Raw genomic sequence first — 19,802 nt, forward strand, 5'->3', positions numbered from 1 at the left:
TTGAAAGAGGACACCTTTATTAGAAACAAGATACCAGATATGCCTCAACCTGTTTATAAAAGGGGACAAAACCTTAAAAATTTGGTTGAGACTGTATTGCCCCCTTTACAAAAGGATTGAGGCATGTACAAATGTGGTCCTTCTAGAATGTGTAAACATATTAAAATTACTAACAGTTTTTCCATAGGTACAAATGAATATAGAGTTAAGAGTAAATATAATTTTAATGCCACTGGTGTGGTACATTTAGCCCAGTGTCAAAATTGCCCCCAGTTCTATATTGGTAAAACTGATAGGCACTTTAGAAAGAGAATATATGAACATTTACATAGCATTAATAGGAAAAATGTAAATAACATTTTAGCAAAACATATTATGGAATGTCCTGAGCATTAATTTTTGTTTCTTGTTATTGAACAAACACTCGCTAATATTAGAGGTGGGCCAGTATCTGTGGAGTTAGAACTTAGAGAATTATGATGGCAAGTATTAACTAACGCTTACACCTATTCCTGTTTAAATGAATACAGTTCCATTAAATGTATTTTGAAGCTTAAGGCCTTAAATAGACGTTAAATGACCAATTGTGTACTAGTTTTAATATACTTGTATATATTTATATGCTTTTATATGTCAATTAATGTAATTAATTACATTTTGTTAAAGGTGAAATGAACTTTATGTAGAATGAAATATGTTCTTGTGATTTCATTGTGATTTAATGGACAATATCTTTTTAAATGTTTTACAGGATATGATGTCATTGATGTGGAGGGTTATTTAAACTAAGTCAGTTAACAACTGTGTTTGTCTGAGGAAGTTTGTGAATTTTTACATTCAAAAGCACTTACAATAAATTGAATTAGTTCTAGTCTGGTGAATGCCCTTTGCCTGTTTGTTTCTTTAAGTTATTTTGTTTGTTTTTTGAAGAACATCTGTTCCCTTATATGTCTCTTCACTTCTGAGTAGCATTTCCCCAGGAATAATAAAAAAAAAAACAAAGTACACACATCAGTCCGAAGTTTGGGAAATCTATCCATTTCTTAATGTGCTTAGTAAAACATTCAGTTTATAATGCGTTCTGGCTGCTAACATAGTTATCTTTACATAGTTATTCTCTTATACCATAACCTGAACTTACGGTATTCAATGCCAAGCTTTACAACAATTCTCAGTTTAACAATGACCTCCCAAGCCTCTGATGTGACCCAGTACTTTGTCAATATACTGTAAATATATAGATTAATACAAATATTTGTGCAAATATGACACAATAATACACATATACCATCATTAAAACAAGATAAATTCAATATAAATCATATCAATATAGTTATGATTTCTAGTTTATAGGTTCATAGGTAGGTACTAGGCTATCTGCCAGAGGGCATTTACAAGCCTAGCCAGTGTGTCGGCTTTCGCCGCCCATTGATTAATTAACTTATCCTCTGTCAAGCAGAGCCAGTGAAGTGATCCCAGGGTGTATTTTCTGTTACCCATCCACTCGTTAAGGTTTCTCTTGAAGAGTGTTAGTGAGGGGCTCTGCCTAATGTAGTTTGGAATTTTGTTCCAAAGCATGGGGAGTCTCTGTGACAAGAATCTATCCCTCCAGCATGTTCTATTTATTGTTGTGGTGAGGTTTAGCTCACTACAGCATGTGGCTCGCAGTGACTTGGATTTCTTTAGGTGGAGCATTTCCATCAGTTTTGAGTTGGAAATGGCTTTGCAAGTCAAGCAGAGATCACCTCTGAGTAAGCGATATGGCACTGAGTACAGCCGGAGTTTTTTCAGTAGGGGTGCATAGGACATATGTTTGAGGCCAGCAATCCTCTTGGTGAGGTACTTTTGTGGTCTCTTCAGCTGTTGGACGGAGGTAAATCACAAATGGGGTCTGATGAGTGACGAGTAGAGGGGCACTATAACCTCTACTTCTAGATGTGAACCTTTAGTAATTAGATGGGCCACATAGAAGTATTTCCTACCTACTTTGGCAATATGATTGTCAAAGGAGAGATTACTATCTACCTGGGTCCCCAGATCTCTTATTACCTCTTCAGTAGTAAGGGGGCTGCCACCTATGTGGTAATTCGTGGGTGTTGTTTTTCTCAAATGGGATGATTATGCATTTTTTGGCACTTAGCTTGAGGCCATGACTTTGACACTGGGTGTCCATCTCAGTAAGGCCCTTTTGGAGGAGGTCCGTGTCAGCCAGAGAGTTAATTATGGCTCCCAGTTTGCAGTCATCAACGAACTTGGTTAGCCATAGCCCTCCTGTGTGTGCCTGTACTTCTGAAAAGTATACGCCGAACAATAGGGGTCCCAGGACCGAGCCTTGCGGGACACCACTTGTGACTGGTTTAGAGTCAGACCTGGAGCCTGCTATTCTTACTGTGTGAGTTCTGTCTGTAAGCCGATTGGCAACCCATCTTGTGACATAGGGGTTTATGTTCAGGCTGGTGAGTTTTTCTGTAATACCAGAGTGGAGAATGGTGTTGAAAGCCCTGGCGAGGTCAAGGTAGGCTGTGTGAACAACCTTTCCCTCGTCTATGGCCTAGGTGACTGTCTCGAAGAAGTCAACCAGGTTTAGTAGGCATGATCTGCCCTTAAAGCCGAACTGGGTCAGGGTCAAGTGTTTGGAAGTTCCCAATGTCTTTGTTAATGAGTTCCATGATGATGCACTCCATAGCCTTGCAGACCAGGCTAGTCGGGCTTATGGGGCGATAGTTACCAGGGTCAGTTGTGGCCCCTCCTTTGTGGAGTGGAATAACTGTTGCTGTGCGCCATTCTAGGGGCATGTAGTCTGTGGACAGGCTGAGGTTGAACAGTGTGTTTAGGTGGGGGGTTAGTTTGCTCTGTAGTTTGTGCAAGACGCAGCCTGGGACATCATCTGGCCCCAATGACGTTGTGTTTTTGGCTTTTGAAAGGACTATTTTCACCTGTGTATCTGTGATTTCTGGGACACTACACTTTTTCAGTACTGTTGTGGGCCCTTTTGGGGGTGAGAGGTGGGTAAAGTTTGCACTGAATCTATCTGCCAGGATGTTGGCAATATCAGTAGGTTCAGTATACTTTGTGCTATTTTGCACTAGTTCAGTGCATATCTGCGAGTTACCACTTAGATTCTTAACATATGACCCCGTTTGTCTATGGAAACTTATTTTTGAATTTATGTTCAAGCAATTGTACATTTGTTGTATATTATCTTGTTTAATTGTTTCTCAATATTCTAACCACTGTATGCTGCATCAATTGTAAAACTCTGATTTTACTCCTTTTATAATTTCTATGCTCTTTGTACAAAATAGCTATGTTTGTACAATTTATTTTGATTATTTTTTTATAACTGTTCACTATGTATCTGGAGCTTTTCTCCCCGAGCCTCCGCTGAAAATGGTCATCTTGTGTCCAGTCGGACTAACCTGGTAAACAAATGGAAAATAAATTAAAAAATTAAATATACTAAGAAAATAACACAGAAGGAAAGAAAATGTTTCCTTGATGAGGTCATGAAAACCCCACTCACTTATTCAGATATTATGGGCTAGCATATACATATATATATATATATATATATATATATATATATATAATTATAACATATAACATACAAGGCAAAACAAAGTACCCAACACACTAGTCATAGGTGACTCTACAGTCAGGCACACTGATGTCCCCACTCACCAGGCTAAACAAGGAGAAGGTTACTGTCACAGCTGCTTGTCAAGTGCCAGGATCCACCACATAACCCACGCACTCAGGTCACTTCACAAGTACAAATATGACTCTGTCATTGTCCATGTTGGTGTGAATGACCTGAGACAGGACTCCCTGGACTACATGAAAAGAGACAAGGAAGAGCTCTCCGATCTTGTAGCCCAAGGAGGTTATGACCCTAACCCTGAGTAGCATTCTGTCATCGCCCAGAATTATACCGCAGTACAAGGACAAAATGATTGACTTCAACAATTGGCTAAGCATCTGGTGTCATTCTAAGGGGATCCAGTATCTGTCTGCCTGGGACGACATGGTCGACAGACCACAATGCTTTGCCAGAGATGGCCTGCACCTGTCGCCCATGGGATTCCGGGTACTGGCTAAGGCTCTTGCCACCCCTATAGTGCCTTTTTAGACCAGGTTCAAATGAAAAATTCACCACCGTAACAGGAACAGGCAAGCAAAAACTGAGGGTAATGCTACTCAATGCTAGAAGTCAATCTCAAAATGCACTCACTCATGGCACTCCTTAAAATGGAGAACACTGATATCTCTGCAGTGACTGAGACCTGGTTCAAGGCTCCAAAGAGCACCACTGCACTACCAGGCTACAACTCATACCACACTTTTCGGCCATGTAACCTGGACCGGAACACCAAAGGCGAACATGTGTCCATATTCATTAAGGATATCCACACCTCCTGGCTAGCTGCTCAGCATAATGCATCCAAGGTTATCCAAGTGCAACTAACTCTGGGCAAAACTGCAATCCAATTTGTAGCTTGCTACAGATCCCCCATCATGCCCCAGAATTCCCACTCCTCTTTTCTTGATATACTGGAAAATATTAGGGTTTAACCAAACACCCTAATAATGGGCGATTTCAACTACCCCCCTCCCCCATTAACTGGGAAAACTACTCATGTACCAACTCCTTCACTCAACGCTTTCTGGAATTCATAAATTCCAGTGCCCTGGACCAACTTATCCACACCCCCATCAAGGGCAACAATATCCTAGACCTAGTCATTACCAACATGAGTGACCGGTGTTCCACAGCCGAAGTCAACTCCTCATTGGTCAGATCCGACCATAAGCTAATCACTCTAGATATCTACATCCCGCCCCCACCCCCCATTAAGGAAACCACGGTAAAAAATGTCTCCAAACCCAACTTCATGCTTCTTAAGACAGACATGGTGAACTTCATGACACCCATGCAGAAGGACAATACATTTACGACTGCTGAATCCTACACAAATGCACTCTACAAGCACTTACATGAGTGCATGGATCTTGCTATCCCAAACAGAACCAAGAAGCTATCCTCCCCAAAAAGGAAGCCAATCTGGTGGTCCACTGCCATAAACAAACTGTACAACAGAAGGAAGAAACTGTTGCAAGAGACAGTAAAATCCCATGAGTGGTGGAGCTCCTTGGTCAGCCTCAGTAAGAAGCTGAGATCCCTTTTAGGAGCCTCCAAAGCTAGATATGAAAATAAAATAGCCATTGATTCTAAGGACAGCCACAAAGCATTCTATAGCTATGTCAAGAATCTCAATGACAACACCCAGATCTGCTCTGAGTTACAGCACAACGGCATGAAAATTATAGAACCAACTGATATTGCCAACATCCTGGTAGATAGGTTCAGTGCTAACTTTACCACCCTCTCACACCCTAAAGGGCCCATATCTATACAGGAAGAATGCAGAGTCCCTGTAATCACAACTACACAGGTAAATGCTGCACACTCTAAAGCCAAAAACACAGCATCCATGGGACTGGACAACATCCCAGGCTGCGTTTTAAACAAACTTCAGAATGAACTGGCTCCCCACCTAAGCACCATGTTCAATCATAGCCTCACATCAGGCTTTGTGCCCATTGAATGGTGCTGAATGGTGCACAGCAACAGTTATCCCATGCCACAAAGGTGGAGCCACCACTGATCCCGGGAACTATCGCCCTATTAGCCTGACGAGCCTGGTCTTCAAGGCCATGGAACGTATCACCATGGAACTCATAAACAAAGGCACTGGTAACCTCCAAACTCTTGACCCCACCCAGTTGGGGTTTATGAAAGGCAGATCATGCATCCTGAAGCTAATCGACTTCTCTGAGGCAGTCAACAAAGCCGTAGATGAGGCTATGGTGGTTCACACAGCCTATCTTGACCTTGCCAAGGCTTTTGACACCATCCCCCATTCTGGAATTATAGCTAAACTCACTAAGCTATGTATAAATCCCTACGTCACAAGATGGGTTGCCAACTGGCTCACTGACAGAACTCACAATGTAAAAGTTGCAGACTCCAAATCTGACATCAAACCAGTGACAAGTGGAGTACCACAGGGTTCAGTCCTGGGACCTCTCCTGTTTGGTATCTACTTCTCTGAAGTACAGGCTAACATAGAAGGCCTCTGGCTAATGAAGTTCGCAGATTACTGCAAACTAGGAGCCATAGTTGAGTCCCCAAATGATGTGGACATCCTACAGAAGGGCCTCACTGAGACAGATGCCTAGTGTCAGAGCCATGGCCTCAAGCTCAATGCCAAAAAGTGCATTGTCATCCCCTTTGGTAAAAACTCTGTACCCATGAACTACCACATAGACAGCAGTTTACTTAACACTGAATGTGTGATAAGAGACCTTGGGACCCAGTTGGATAGTAGTCTCTCCTTTGATAATCACATCGCCACAGTAGTCAGGAAGTTCTTCTACGTGGCACACATCACAAAAGGGTTCTCATCCAGGAAAAAAAAAAGAGGTCATTGTTCCCATCTACTTGACACTCATTAGACCCATTATAGAGTACAACGCCCCTTTTGGAATGTACCTCACAAAAGATCTGCAGCAGCTGGAAAGGCCACAGAAGTACCTCACAAAGAGGATTACTGGCCTCAAACAGATGTCCTACACTGACCATCTCAAAAAACTCCAGCTTTACTTTGTAGCATATTGCCTGCTCTGAGGTGATTTCTGCCTAACATATAAAGCTATGTCAAACCCAGAGCTGTTGGACATGCTACACCTAAAGAAATCCAAATCCCTCCGAGCTATATGCTCTAGGGAAGTGAACCTTGTCACCACAATAAACAGGACATGCTGGAGGGCTAGGTTCCTGTCCCAGAGACTTCCCATACTCTGGAACAAGCTACTCATCTATGTCAAGCAAAGTTCCTCATTAGCACTCTTCAAGAAAAATCTTTGACTGGATAGGAAATAGGAAATATACCCTGGGATTCACTTCTGTGGCTCTGCTCGACAGTGGCACAGGAAAATAACTTTCTTGGGTGGCATAAGCCAGGGAACCTTGTTGGCTAGGCTTACTTAGGCCTTTGGGCCGATAATCCAGTACCTACTTATGAACCTATTATTAGACTAAATACAATATTATGGAGCATTGAAATGTGCTAACATTATAAGGGCGACAGTTCATTATTTACTCAAAGCAAATGTCAGAGTGGAAAAGTTCAAATAGTGGATAAAGAGGACGAGGGGAAGAGAAGAAAGAGTGAGAAAGTATTTGTTAGAAGTAATAATTAGGGTAGACATGGGAGGCAGGTGAAAAAATGAGTAAAAGTAACATTATAAGAAAGAGAATCGAAACCAAGGAAAAAAATAAACATGGACAACAAGATTTACAGCTGCAGACTGACAAGTAGATTGGTAGCAGGTGTCATAAAACTGGATTTGGAGAAAAGTTTGGTAACTTTGAACAAACAGATTTCTCTGCATTAACTGTGCATCATTTTGTGTGTGTGTGTGTGTGGTGTAAAAGAACTATAAAGCAAATCTGCACGGATACCTGCTTGCTGCTCTGCTGAGGGGGGACACTTGTGCAAGTGCAGTGGACTGGCTCTAGTAGGAAGGGATGGTAGCATACCTCTCAACATCATAGAACAAGGAATCTGGACAAGGCCATAAATAAGGGACAAAGGCACAAAAATTGGGACAATTTATAAATACTGAACTTACAAACTTAACAGGTTTTGCATTAGAGTGAATTTTATTAAGGATATGAAGTCTGAAAATCAAATGCCTCAACTTTCTGACTTCAGTGTTCAATGATTTGCCAGTGATTTGACAGAAAACTGCAATTTTATGAAAAACAGATAAAAAATCTGGACTTTCTGCAAAAATCTGTACTGTTGAGAGATATGGATGGGAGCCCTGAACCAACACCCATCAATCATTTTCATTTGTTTGCCAAAGCCATTACAGCAGTGTTTTGCAGAGAGGTGGGAAAAGCCTTAAATTTGACTGGTATGTTGTGTCGGGGTGTGGGTAGCTGTGTTTGTAAAAGGTGGAGGTGTGCCTTTGTAAGTGTGGTGCAAATTTTATGGATTATGAAATGGAGAGATTATGAGTAAAATTGTGCTCAGTGAAGTCCCTAGCAATTTCATCACTGCTTGATTCAGACATATACATTCCCCTGTGTTTGTCAGTACTATGTTTCAGTGCATTATTTTGGAGTGTGGTATCACTGCTACAGCTGCTGCTACTCTTTCAATACAAGCATCTGCTTTGGAAGTTTTCTCCAGGAGTCTGTTGCTGAGAGGATGAGAGATATGCTACAGGTATATAACCAAGACAAACTAGATAAAGCAATAGTAAGAAAAAGTAGTAGGTCACATCAGAGGCTTGGGAGGTCATTGTTAAGAAACTGAGAACTGTTGTAAAATGTATCATTAAATACCATAAGTTCAGGTTATACTATAAGAGAATAACTATGTAAAGATAACCATGTCAGCAGGCAAAAAGCATTACAAGTTGAATATTTTACTTTGCACCTTTTAAAAAATGGATAGACTGGCCTAAACTCTGGACTGATGCATTTCCTTTTTTTTTTTTTTTTTTTTTTTTAATTCCTGGGAAATGCTATTCAGAAGTGAAGAGACATGCAAGGGAACAGATTTAGTGGCACACCAGGCTGTGATTCTTTTTGATGTCTATTGCCATGCAAAGCTGACTAAACAGTTGAATCTAGTAAAGCTGGAAATGTGAGACTGTAACCCAGTGAAGGAGGGGAGATGGGAGGACTAACCTGGCCAGAAACTGAAACTTGCAAAACTGCTCCTTGTAAAAAGTCTTTTTTTATCTCAGTAATTTGACACTTTTGGTAAGCCATGGTGGTGCAGCGGTAGCATTGTCGCCTCACAGCAAGAGGTTCTTTCGTTCGATTCACAACTGGAGCGCCTTCCGTGGGGAGTCTGCATGTCCTTCCCCGTGGTCGAGTGCCTTTCGAAAGACATGCGTGAATGGGCGTGCCTTCGTTGAAGGTTGGGCGTCGAGCTGGCACCTTGGCACTGTAAAACTCTACTGCCAATCATTAGCGGACCGGAGTTCTGCTGTGGCGACCCCTAACTGGGAAAAGCCGAACAAAGAACAATTTGTTGACACTTTTGCAAGTTTCTTTCAGAGAATGTGTGGTACATCAGTAGGAACAACATTTGTAAAACTCAGCACATACCAGTCAATGACACATGAGCTGCAGACTCTCAAACTTAGCAGTTTTTTCAGGTGTTCCATTCTAAGTGAATGGAAATCTAGTCTGACAACAAATGGTAGGGCTATTTGTTCTCAGTCTGTGCACTATGGGACAGATTTAGCTTTCCAAAGGAATCACAATGTCTGCCCCCATGAGGGCAGACAAGAGTAAAAACAAAATAAAATTAGGAATGAGTACTTATTTTGCTGCAGGCAGCTTTGGGAGGTGTAGTAAATCATGGCAAGATAAAAAATATGTTTTCTTCATCATTTGCCCGTAGTGGTCCTTTAACTATTGCATACAAGGACTAAAAATACTATAACATACGCAATTTATATTGTAAACAATTTCATAGAAATATTAAGAAAAAAATGTTTCACCTTTTTCCTTCTTCCTCCCCTCAGAGTCCTTCCAAACATTAATGACATGAAGTAAGGCAAGTGTCAGTTCCAGACAATTATACAATCAAAAGTCCACATTCCACTTATTCTTATGAAGCTGTATTTCACAAATGTGATTCTTACATTTGTTCACCAATTTCCATGTTGCTAGTCTGCTTCTTCTTTGTCCCAAACTCCAAATTCTAGTTAAATTCCACAATATTTCTGATTCTTCTGGTCAACTCCTATTCTTTTCTCTCTCAAGAATTCTCCTTAAGAAAAAAAGTTTCACTGGCAAAGTCTCTCTCCGTGTGCTCTATTATCAGAAGAATGAGAAGTAGAGTCCACTTCGGCATGATGGTTCATTTTTTGTTGAACAAAATTTGCATTTCCTCCTTAGCCTGTTCTACATCAAAGAAGGACTTTGATCGTCCAGGAGAAAATATTCTGAAAACAGTGGGATACAGCAGCTTGAACCTTACACCCACCTTTCAACATTCTCCGATTACTGGGATAAAATGTTTCTTCTGCCTGGTGTACAGTGAATGATCTTTTTTTTCACAAACACACTACTGTCTCCAACTTTTAATACTTTGCCTTTTTACCACAGTTTTGTCAGGATCACCTCTTTCAGCTGGGAGGTTCACATCTTTACTAATGAAAGTCTTGGCTGCTTTTTCATGGCCATATTTGGAGCATACACACTGTGTGCCCTTTCAATTAACAGTTGCTGTGGAATATCAGACAGTTGCTTATTTGTGCTTTCATTAAGTTAATACAGTTTGTTCCTTCTAGTTTCTCTAGTGCAGCAGAAAATCTCAGATTTTCTCTACATACTTTGTCCTCTATAACTCTTATTTCTTGAAACATCTTGTCTTGTGCAGTCTCATACTACACGCAGCCAGCATTCTCTTCATTTCAACCTCTGATTTTTGCAGTTTTTCAGCTCTGATTTTTGCAGTTTTTCAGCTCATCTGAAAATCTGTTTAAAGCTTCTTCCAGTTTTCCAGCCGTTTATTATACTCATTCAGTGTTTTATTTTAATTAACCCTAAGCAAAATTGACATTTTCCTCTGGATTACCAGACTAGCCCCAAAACTGGAGCTTGAACCGCTTTCTTTTGAACAGCTGCAAGATTCTTTCCAGTGTTTTCTCTTGACCTTTTCCTAGTTGATTTTCTTTTAGGATCTCAGTTTCTTCTTTGCAGGCATCCTGGCAATGTATTCGCTAGCCAGTAATTGAATTTTATTCAGAATGACAGCATCTCTGGCTGCAGTTTCCCAGTTTCCGTTTTCACACTGGGAGAGCGGAGGTCAAGCTGTTGTGGTCAGTGTGCAGCCATCTAGGAAGTCATACTCGCTCGACCTTTTTTTTGTAATTATGCAAGATATAGCTGGGTGAACCTGAAAATGGCTCACTTAGATCAGCTTTCTACCTCGCATAATCATAAATAAAAATAAACAGAATAATATGTAGAATAATCAACATTTCTGTATGGTCTCCACTGTATAAATTACTGTTCTGCAATCTAGTATGGTTTAAATTCTACATCCTCCTGTAAATGTTTTCTGCTTAAATAATGTATTTGTAAAGACTCTGAATCTAATGTAATTTTTTAAAAATACACAGAATTAAAAAGCAATTTCTTTTGGCTTCTCCCATTGGCGTTTTTATGGTGTCAAGTTGCCAGCCGGGTGCCCAACCTTCACAGAAGGCACACACCCTCGCACCTACCTGCATGTCTAAAACTCACTCGGCCACAGGAAGGACATGCAGACTCCACACAGAAGGCATTCCAGCAGAGAACTGAACCACAGAACCTCTTGCTGTGAGATGAGGATGCTAACCGCTGCACCACAGTGGCCAAAAATAAACAGCAGAACTAAACTACCAAAATAGCAACAACAAAAAAATGACCCAAAGCAAATTGACAGGTTACCTGTGGAGAACATTCATAACCTTCCAGCTACCTTCGACCCCACTGTTCACTCTGGCATTCTGTGCAATGCTTGAAACTGCTGCCAAGACTGCTGCACCATCACTCCTCTGTAAAGCAGCGCTACCAACAACTACCATGGGCTTCTTTGCCTGATTCAAAACCTTAAATTAATCAAAAATGTTTAATGTTTTCCTATACCATTAAAATTTATGTTTAGCCACTTGGCTTACTACTAAAGTGACAGCAGATAACATGCACCTGTAGATTTCATTCCTAATTAAATTCAAAACTTCAATACTTTAGCTTTAAAGATAAAATGTTAAGTTTTCAAAACAAAATTTTCTCTAGAAAGAAAATATGTGAACAACTGACATTTAAGATTACAAAAATATTAAGGTGACTGGAAAATACACTAATCAATAAATTAGGTGAATTATACATGACAGCTGTGGGGCTGGAAGAAAGATGCTAGTGAAGTGTCTTAAAAGTACAGTTTTGTAGTTTACTTACCATAACAGATAACGTTTGAGCAGATCACAATTGCAGTAGTCTTTACACATGGGACATATCCTGCTAAAAATATCATGTAACCTGCCAGTCTACAAAGCTTCAGGTTCCTTCCATGAGCACTGTACATCTTCCTTTAGCACAACAGGATGTGCTAGTATAAGAGAGACATATGGGCACATCAAAACTCAGAACTTTCTTGCCCATAAAAGGGAAGCCGAAGCCTATAACTTAGAGAGAAAAGTGGTGTCAAAAAAGGAAAAAGATATCACCTTCCCTGACCAAGATGAGGTACTACAACAGTGAACTGTTCAAACATCTACTGTTGTGTAGTAGACATGTATGAAAGGATTGCCAAATCTCAAGAAGAAAGAGTGGATGGAGAAGGACCGAAATCCTGGATGCCTTGAAGAGCAGCTCTGACTAAGGGTGCTCTGGCTTTGGAAACAGAATCCAGCTTGTAATGCTTAATAAAAGTTTTAACGAAGGAACAAATATCCGTTTCTAATACAGAGTCTACCCCTTTCTAGAAAGGCCGACATGTAGCAACTGCTTTAGAAGAATGAGTCCTGACATTCTGGGGAGATTTTTTGCTATGGTTGGATTACCAGAACTGAATGGAGTGCAAAGCCTTCTAAAATAATTTCTTTAGATGCTGGCTGTCCCTTTCTATCCCTCATAAAACACAAAGTTATAGATTTCCTGAAACAGACAGCTGAGTTTACCCAGAAAAAAATATGTACATACAGACAATGTCAAATCCTCTCTTTTGCTTTGAGGGTCAAGATAGTAAACAAGACGCAGGGCAGATTAACAGTAAATCCTGGGACAACTTTATGTATATAGGAAGGGTTGATTCCAAAGCTCACTCTGCCCTTGTAAAAGGGAGGGGAAAAAAAAAAGGTTGGACAGACATGTGCCTGTCATTCTAATACCCAACAGAAGTTACAGCTACCAGCAAAGATGTATTCTAGGTTATATAAACTTTAGAGAGGAGCTGGCAGCAGGCTCAGAGAGGTTGAACTTTGTTTTGGAGAAGGAGTTACCTTTTTTCCTGGTAGCCTGGAAAACTCCTTTAAAAATGATTTGACTTGAGATGAGGAAAGAGTGCCCAGCAGCAGATGCACTGAAATGGCAGAGAGGTACCTTTATTGAAATGCATTGAAGGCCAGAATTGAGCAATTCACACAGACAATGAAGAACACCTCAGATGAGACCAGTCTGCTGTTTTGATACCAAAAAGAAAATCTCTTCCATTTCGATAAATATGATTTCCTAATAGTAGGCTTTCTTGCTTCTTTCAATACTTGCTGCACATCCACTGGGGGCACCTAAAAGTGAATTAAAAGTGCATTATCCATACAGACAGATACTGAATACTGGAGTGAAGCAGAGATGCCTTGTGCTTTGTGAGTAGGTCCACTCAGTTATGAAACATTTGGCAATTACAACTTGCTAGTTTCATAAAAGGGAGAAGCATTGTTGCTTGGGCTAAAAGTTGTAAGCCTTTTCTGATCTTTTCAAAAAGATGGACTTTGAGAATGAGAAAAAGGAGGAAGGCATAAAGAAACATCCTTGACCAGGGAACTCAAAATATGTAATCTTCTAGGCCTCCTTGCAAGTTGTCCAAGAGCAAAAGAGTTAAAACATCTGTTAAGATTTGAGCTACACAGCTCTATTTGGGGAGTTCCTCACTAGTGGACTATCTATAGAAGACCTCGTTGTACATCATCCATTCACAAGGGTCTGTCCTGGAGCTGCTCACAGTTTCTGCTACTATTTTCTGCTCCGATGGGATATACACAGCCTAAAGAAATAAGCTGCGTTGGAGTGCTATGTCCCAAGCAATCAATGCAAATCTGAAAATGTAGCATGCTGTAGTGGTTAGGGTTGTCACCTCAGAGCAAGATGTTCTCCAATTTAATTCTCGGCTGGGGTGCCTTCTGTGCAGAGTTTGCATGTCCTCCCTGCAGTCATGTGGGTTTCCTCTGGGTGCTCCAGTTTCCCCCCGTATTCCAAAGACATGCAGTAGGTTGACTGGACACTAAATTGGCGTTAGGGGTGTGTGTGAGCAAGCGAGTGGTAGGAATGAACGACAGCAGCAGGGATAGCCACCAGGTGGTGTAAAACTTGGCTCGAGATGATTGTCACTGCTGAAGTGACAACCTGATCCCATTTGCAAAATGGGAAAAAGAGTTAAGGATGGATGGATCTTGTTCCTCCCTGCTTTTGTACCACCTAGCTGTCGTGTTGTCTGTCACAAATGAAAGATCTTGAAGACCAGAGATAATTCAGGGACCTCAGGGCATTTATCAGGGGCACCATTTCATTCAAGTTGATGCGTTTGTGGTTGTACTGTTGCTCCCAGATGCTCTGTACCTCAACATCCCGAGAGACAGCACACCCCAGGCACAGCCGGGATATCTGTGGTCACAGAAGGGCTGGGGAAAGTGAAAGCAACTTCTGGGTGCAAGGACTTGACTGGCCCACCAAAGAAGTTTTTTCTTCATAAAAATGAGAAATGGAATCGGAAAAGAAAAGAGGATGAGAATGTTATTTCCAAACTGAACTCTGATATCAGTGGAATCTCCTCATGTGAAGTCTAGTAAGTGAAATAAACAGGATACTACAGGATATAAAACCTAGAATTAAGAAAATCTCTTGCAGTGGACATGGTCTCAAAAGAAAGACTGAGAAAGAACTGATGATGTTTGCATTTCCTCTGGAGGACAGAACACTGCCATCAGAGAGGTGTCTACAAGGCATCCCAGGAATGCTAATCTAGGAGTTGTAACAAACTGCTAAAACTACTAGTTAAGGCTGATAATAGACAATCACCCAGATACGAAAAAAAATATTATACTTTGAAGCCTGCAATTAGCTATCACTACAACACAGCATTTGGTGAACCCATTGCACAATTAGCTATCACTACAACACAGCATTTGGTGAACCCATTGCACAAATTTACTTCTCTTTTCTAACTTTTTAAGAACTGCAGCAGAGGAGCTGCCAAAAAAGAACCCTCATCTAGACAGACTTTTACTACTTGAGCGTTGACGTCTTTGGGAAAGGTATGAAGTCTTAACCAAGCATGTCTTCTAATAATTGTCCCAACTGCTGTCCTGGAGAGAAGATCCACTGCATCATAACCATGTGTGTGCTTTAGCCAAATGAGATGTAGAGTTAAAGCATGCCCATAATTGTTAGACTTTAAAATCAAAATTTGTCAGACTGGCTAAGACTGTATCATGCTAGTCAATACACATTAAAGAAACTTGGATCTATGTCTGGCAATTAAAGTCTCTAAAGGCCAAGGTAAAATAAGTTTATACCTTTTCCCATACCTCTAAAGAGCATTGCTGTCTTTAGAATTAGGAACGGGAATATAAGATGAAGCATTAGGAAAATGAAAAAGTTTGAAGATAACAGCGCACTGATCCACAGGTTGATTAGTGTGTGAAAACTGCGAAAATGAGCAAGTTAAAGCTATTCATCTGGGGAAAATTCAGTTACTGGCTATTAATTACACTGCCTGGATGCTGACAAAAGAAATTTGGAGAAACGAGTAAACCAACTAGCAAAGGAGAAGAAAAAGTTCTGGCTGAAAAGAGTCTTGCAGCTGTACATCAAAAGGTAGTTCAGCTTTGGTACAGAAGGCTTCTAGTAATTTGATGAAAAAATAAATCACATGTATTCAGACGTGTTTAAAAGTTAAATAGTGAAGTAATACAAAAGTCAAACAACAAAAGTCTGGAAAAAATAAAGCTTTAACTAGTTATTCGGATGAATTGATAAAAATGAAAATATGAGAAAATGAAAGCGAAAAGATGCTGATGGAGCATGAGGATTCTAAAGAGCAATTTAAAAAAATATAACTAGAAGATGGAAATCTGCGATAACTGGAGACTTTCTGCTGTACCAGAGGTACTGGAAGAAACAGACTGCATTACTTTTATGAAAGTAGAAAAAAGCAAGTGGACTGGTGTTTCTCAGCAGGATTTAAGTGAGAAGGCACACAGTGCATATATTCCACATTTTGACGTAAGCAAGCAGCCAAGACCGGTTATCAGTAAAACTGTACTTATACTACCAGAAAGAGTTGCTCCTGACAAACTGTGGAAGAAGTGAAAAGTATTAAAACTGGGGACAACAGTGTTTGTGGAAAATTACCATTCTCTATCCATCACGCAGAAGAGAAGCATTTTTCCCAAAAATCAAGGAATTAGAGGCAAGTTTAAGATTCAAGTTGCTGTATTCATCTTTCTTCAAATTATTTTTTTTCATGGAGGATCAGACATTTTTGTACATACACATGGCTACAGAAATAAAGTTTAGCCAGCAAAGAACGAGCCAAAGGGGACTCTGCTTTTCATTCTTCGGGCCGTAACAAAGCCCATGCAGACATTTTGCCAATTAATCATTTTCCACTGTTACAAAGGAAAATGTGTGTAAGGTATCCAGGCCTTACACTGTAACAAGGTATGAAAGGCTGTAGAAAAGTAAGCTAAATTTAATACAATATTCTGCTTTTGGGGTGCTGGGGTGGGGGTTGTAAAAGTGTACTGGTCACAATATATGCTATATTATATATGTATATAATATATGAAGATAAACACCTATATAAAAATGGGAAATTATCTAGAATGAAAAACAAATGTACTTAAAAATGAGATACAACTGTGAAATACATGGAAAATGCTACTACTTTCTTGCATTTGAAAAGTCATTAGCTATTTTCCATTAGCAAAGGTTTTAGTGATTAAAGTCTACAGGTGCATGCAAATAACCATAACAGAGTTGTGTAGTATGTTCCGAGTGAAACTTCCAAGGATTGTCAAGCATCTCCAAAATCAATTGCTACTTCTGCATAGAGATGAGAATTCTACAGCTGCAAGCAATTAACCATGAGAGGTTCTGAATATTTTCTAAGTGAAGTGTACAAGATACAATGTAATCATTTGTATATGCACTGGCAAAGAGTTCATTAAAATAAATGAAGTTTTGAACATTGGAAAGTTACACAAGCAGTTGCCTTCCCCAGCAGCCTTAGAAATTCAATGCATTTAATATAACAATACATGATTTAGTTGATTTAATGATAGCCATTTCAGTTTTTATTAGTATTACAAGTGAATGGTTACTGAACACCTGCAAGTTGTTTTTCACATTATGGAGGTGGCTAGACAGAAAACGACAGACAATTAGTGTAAGTGGAGCATACGACTGTTACATGCACATTAGCATGGGTAACCTTGATTTTAAATTAGGTAATGCATGTGGGTGCAGCCATCAATTTATGGCAGTTGCTCCTATTTGGAAAGGTAAACATTACAAAATACACATAGTTTTGTTCGGTTATTCTAAGTTACAAGGGGATGGATGTTTTGAGAACCTCTTTAGTTTTTTGTTTCAGTGTTTTCATTGAGGCAAAAAGTCTTGAAAATGTGACGGGTTCAAATGGAGATGCATAACTACATAAGAGATCAGCTCAAATACAGTGCTGTGTATAACAGATGGGAGTACGTTTTCTGTCATATGGCTACTCTGCCCACATTATAGAATGTAAATGCCATACATTTTATATGTCAGGACCCACTACAGTGAGTTCTGAAATGTAGACATGGATTGGCCAAAAGAACAGACGTACATATACAAAGTCTGAGATGGTAATTTCCCAGAATATTGCCTTTTCTCCAAGGTATGGTAATCTCAGAGTTGGTATATGTAAGTTCAGAGGGAGAAGGGCATGCCTCCTGCTTGGGGGGCTGCTGAGGCGGCTTGCCAGGCAATGTCCAAGATTCACTTTTCTCCAGGTTTTTTTTTTTTTTTTGTCTGCCAGCATTCGGTGTTACGAGTGCAAACATTTCAATAGGGAGGCAAATGACCTTACAGGTATAGGAAAAAAGCAAAAGTATTGCATTATATTAAGGAGTATGGATTGCAAACAGCAAAGTTGCAAGACACACATTTAGATGGAAATAAGCATATGAATTTGACAAAGGAAGGGTTTCATGGTGGACATTCAGCAGAATATCAGGGATAAAGGAAATGGGAGTAATAATGCTTATTACTATAGGGGTTTTGGTACCGATAAAAGAAAAATGCTAATGGTAGATATGTGGTAGCAAGGGGTTATTGGCAAGAGAGTAAGATTATCCTGGCACGTAATTATATTCCACCAAAAACTGGTATCAAGGAGCTTAAGACTTTTTAGAGAAAATGTAAGCTTTCAGTAAGGATTATGTATAGGAGGGGAATGAGATGTGATTTGAAATAGGGAGGATGTATCAGAGTAACCTGGAAAAAAAATAGAACAAAAGAGGGTAAACATCTACAGAAATATGTGAAAATGTTTGGTATGGAAGATGTAAATTCAGTAGTGGAAACTTGGGGCAGAATTTACATATTTCCCTATGTACAAGAAAGTACAGCTATGTCTCCACTTACCAATATTATATCACATGAATCATTGTTACAGTAGTGATTCTTGGGTCTTCCTGTCTCACTAAAGTCCATGCGCTGGTGCAAATATCACTGTCTTTTCACCATCCCTCAATAGGCAAACATCTGTGCAGACTGATGTCTGGCTGTTGTGGTATAAAACAGACATCTTCATGTATTTCTCATCAATGAGTCCAGTAGTCCTGAGGAATAGTATGACTTTACCAGCTGATCTGAGCAAAGGTCAAGGACTATAACCTAAATGGAAGAGTAAGGGCATAATGAGTATGAAGCAATATCCACCCCCAATGAAAGGAAAGTGAGCAAGAAAAAGAGATGTTAAGGAAGATGAGAAAAGGTACAGCAACACTAATCTACTCAAACATCTACAATTATGGTAAATGGAAACAAAACTGTACTATGTTCATCGCAGTTAATGTTGCAGTACTGATTCTTGGGAAGACTCTCAGAACTTTTAAGAGGATGTTTGAACAGAGGCATTAGCCGAGGACAGCAGGATCTGCAGGATGGCAGAGCTGAACCCAGCTGTTGCCCTTGAAATGGGCATAAGGTGGTAATGTTTAGTTAAGGCCTGAACGGCTGGTCAAGTGGCAGCCTCTAGAATGGCTTGCTTGGTTATCCCTTTTAAAAACGCAGTAGTTGTGGACGTTTGCCCAGTGGAATGAGCTTAGATTTGCCAAGGTGAGTGTAGAAGTGAATCAGTTAGCAATACATTTAGTCTGGACACCTGCAGGGTGGCAAGTACACAGGTCCTGGATGTCCCCCTGAAGGCTCTTGTCTCAGATCCTGTCTGCCTTGGATTTAATCCGTTCTTGTACGGACTCAAGGTACATGAGCATGTGGAAGTGGCTGTTGTGAACCCTCATGACCAGGGGTGGCTGAAGTGTAAGTTTTCTTACAAAATTGTTGCAACATTGTGCTTTCCCTACCTTTTGGTAAAGGGTTCTTGGATATATACCCAGAAGTTCCCTTATCTGACCACGTTGACACCATTGTAGGATTTGGCCGGGTTTTTATAAAGGTACTTAGGGTATTCCAGCACCCTATAGATGTGGTCAGACTCCCTACGAACAGGAGAGGGGGAGTCAGAATGCAGAGATATAGTTTCAAACACATCATCCAAGACTACATGAACTGGAGAAACTTCCAAAAGTCTACAGGTGGGTAGGTTCAAAAACCCTCTATAATGAGTTTAAGGCTTAGAGAATTCCCCAAATCCCCAAATGCAAGCTTCCTTCATCATATGAAGCGTGTCAACAAAAGATAAATCCTCAGGGGATAAAGCTGAGAATGAGGCATCATC

The 19,802-nt window shown here is 40.1% G+C and overlaps 1 protein-coding gene across 1 annotated transcript in view; it reads right to left on the reverse strand.

The window, feature by feature from the left end:
• Positions 1–19,802, reverse strand: part of NDUFS1 (NADH:ubiquinone oxidoreductase core subunit S1) — a 1,309,138-nt gene that overhangs the window by 593,939 nt on the left and 695,397 nt on the right. Inside the window, exon 14 of the mRNA XM_044075860.1 lies at positions 11,528–11,688. Within this exon, the coding sequence (XP_043931795.1) occupies positions 11,528–11,688 (161 nt within the window). The remainder of the gene's footprint in view (positions 1–11,527; positions 11,689–19,802) is intronic.

The sequence above is a fragment of the Protopterus annectens genome, chromosome 6.part1 (genome assembly GCF_019279795.1).
Source record: "Protopterus annectens isolate FY-2018-M chromosome 6.part1, PAN1.0, whole genome shotgun sequence".
NCBI classification, from domain to species: domain Eukaryota; kingdom Metazoa; phylum Chordata; order Ceratodontiformes; family Protopteridae; genus Protopterus; species Protopterus annectens.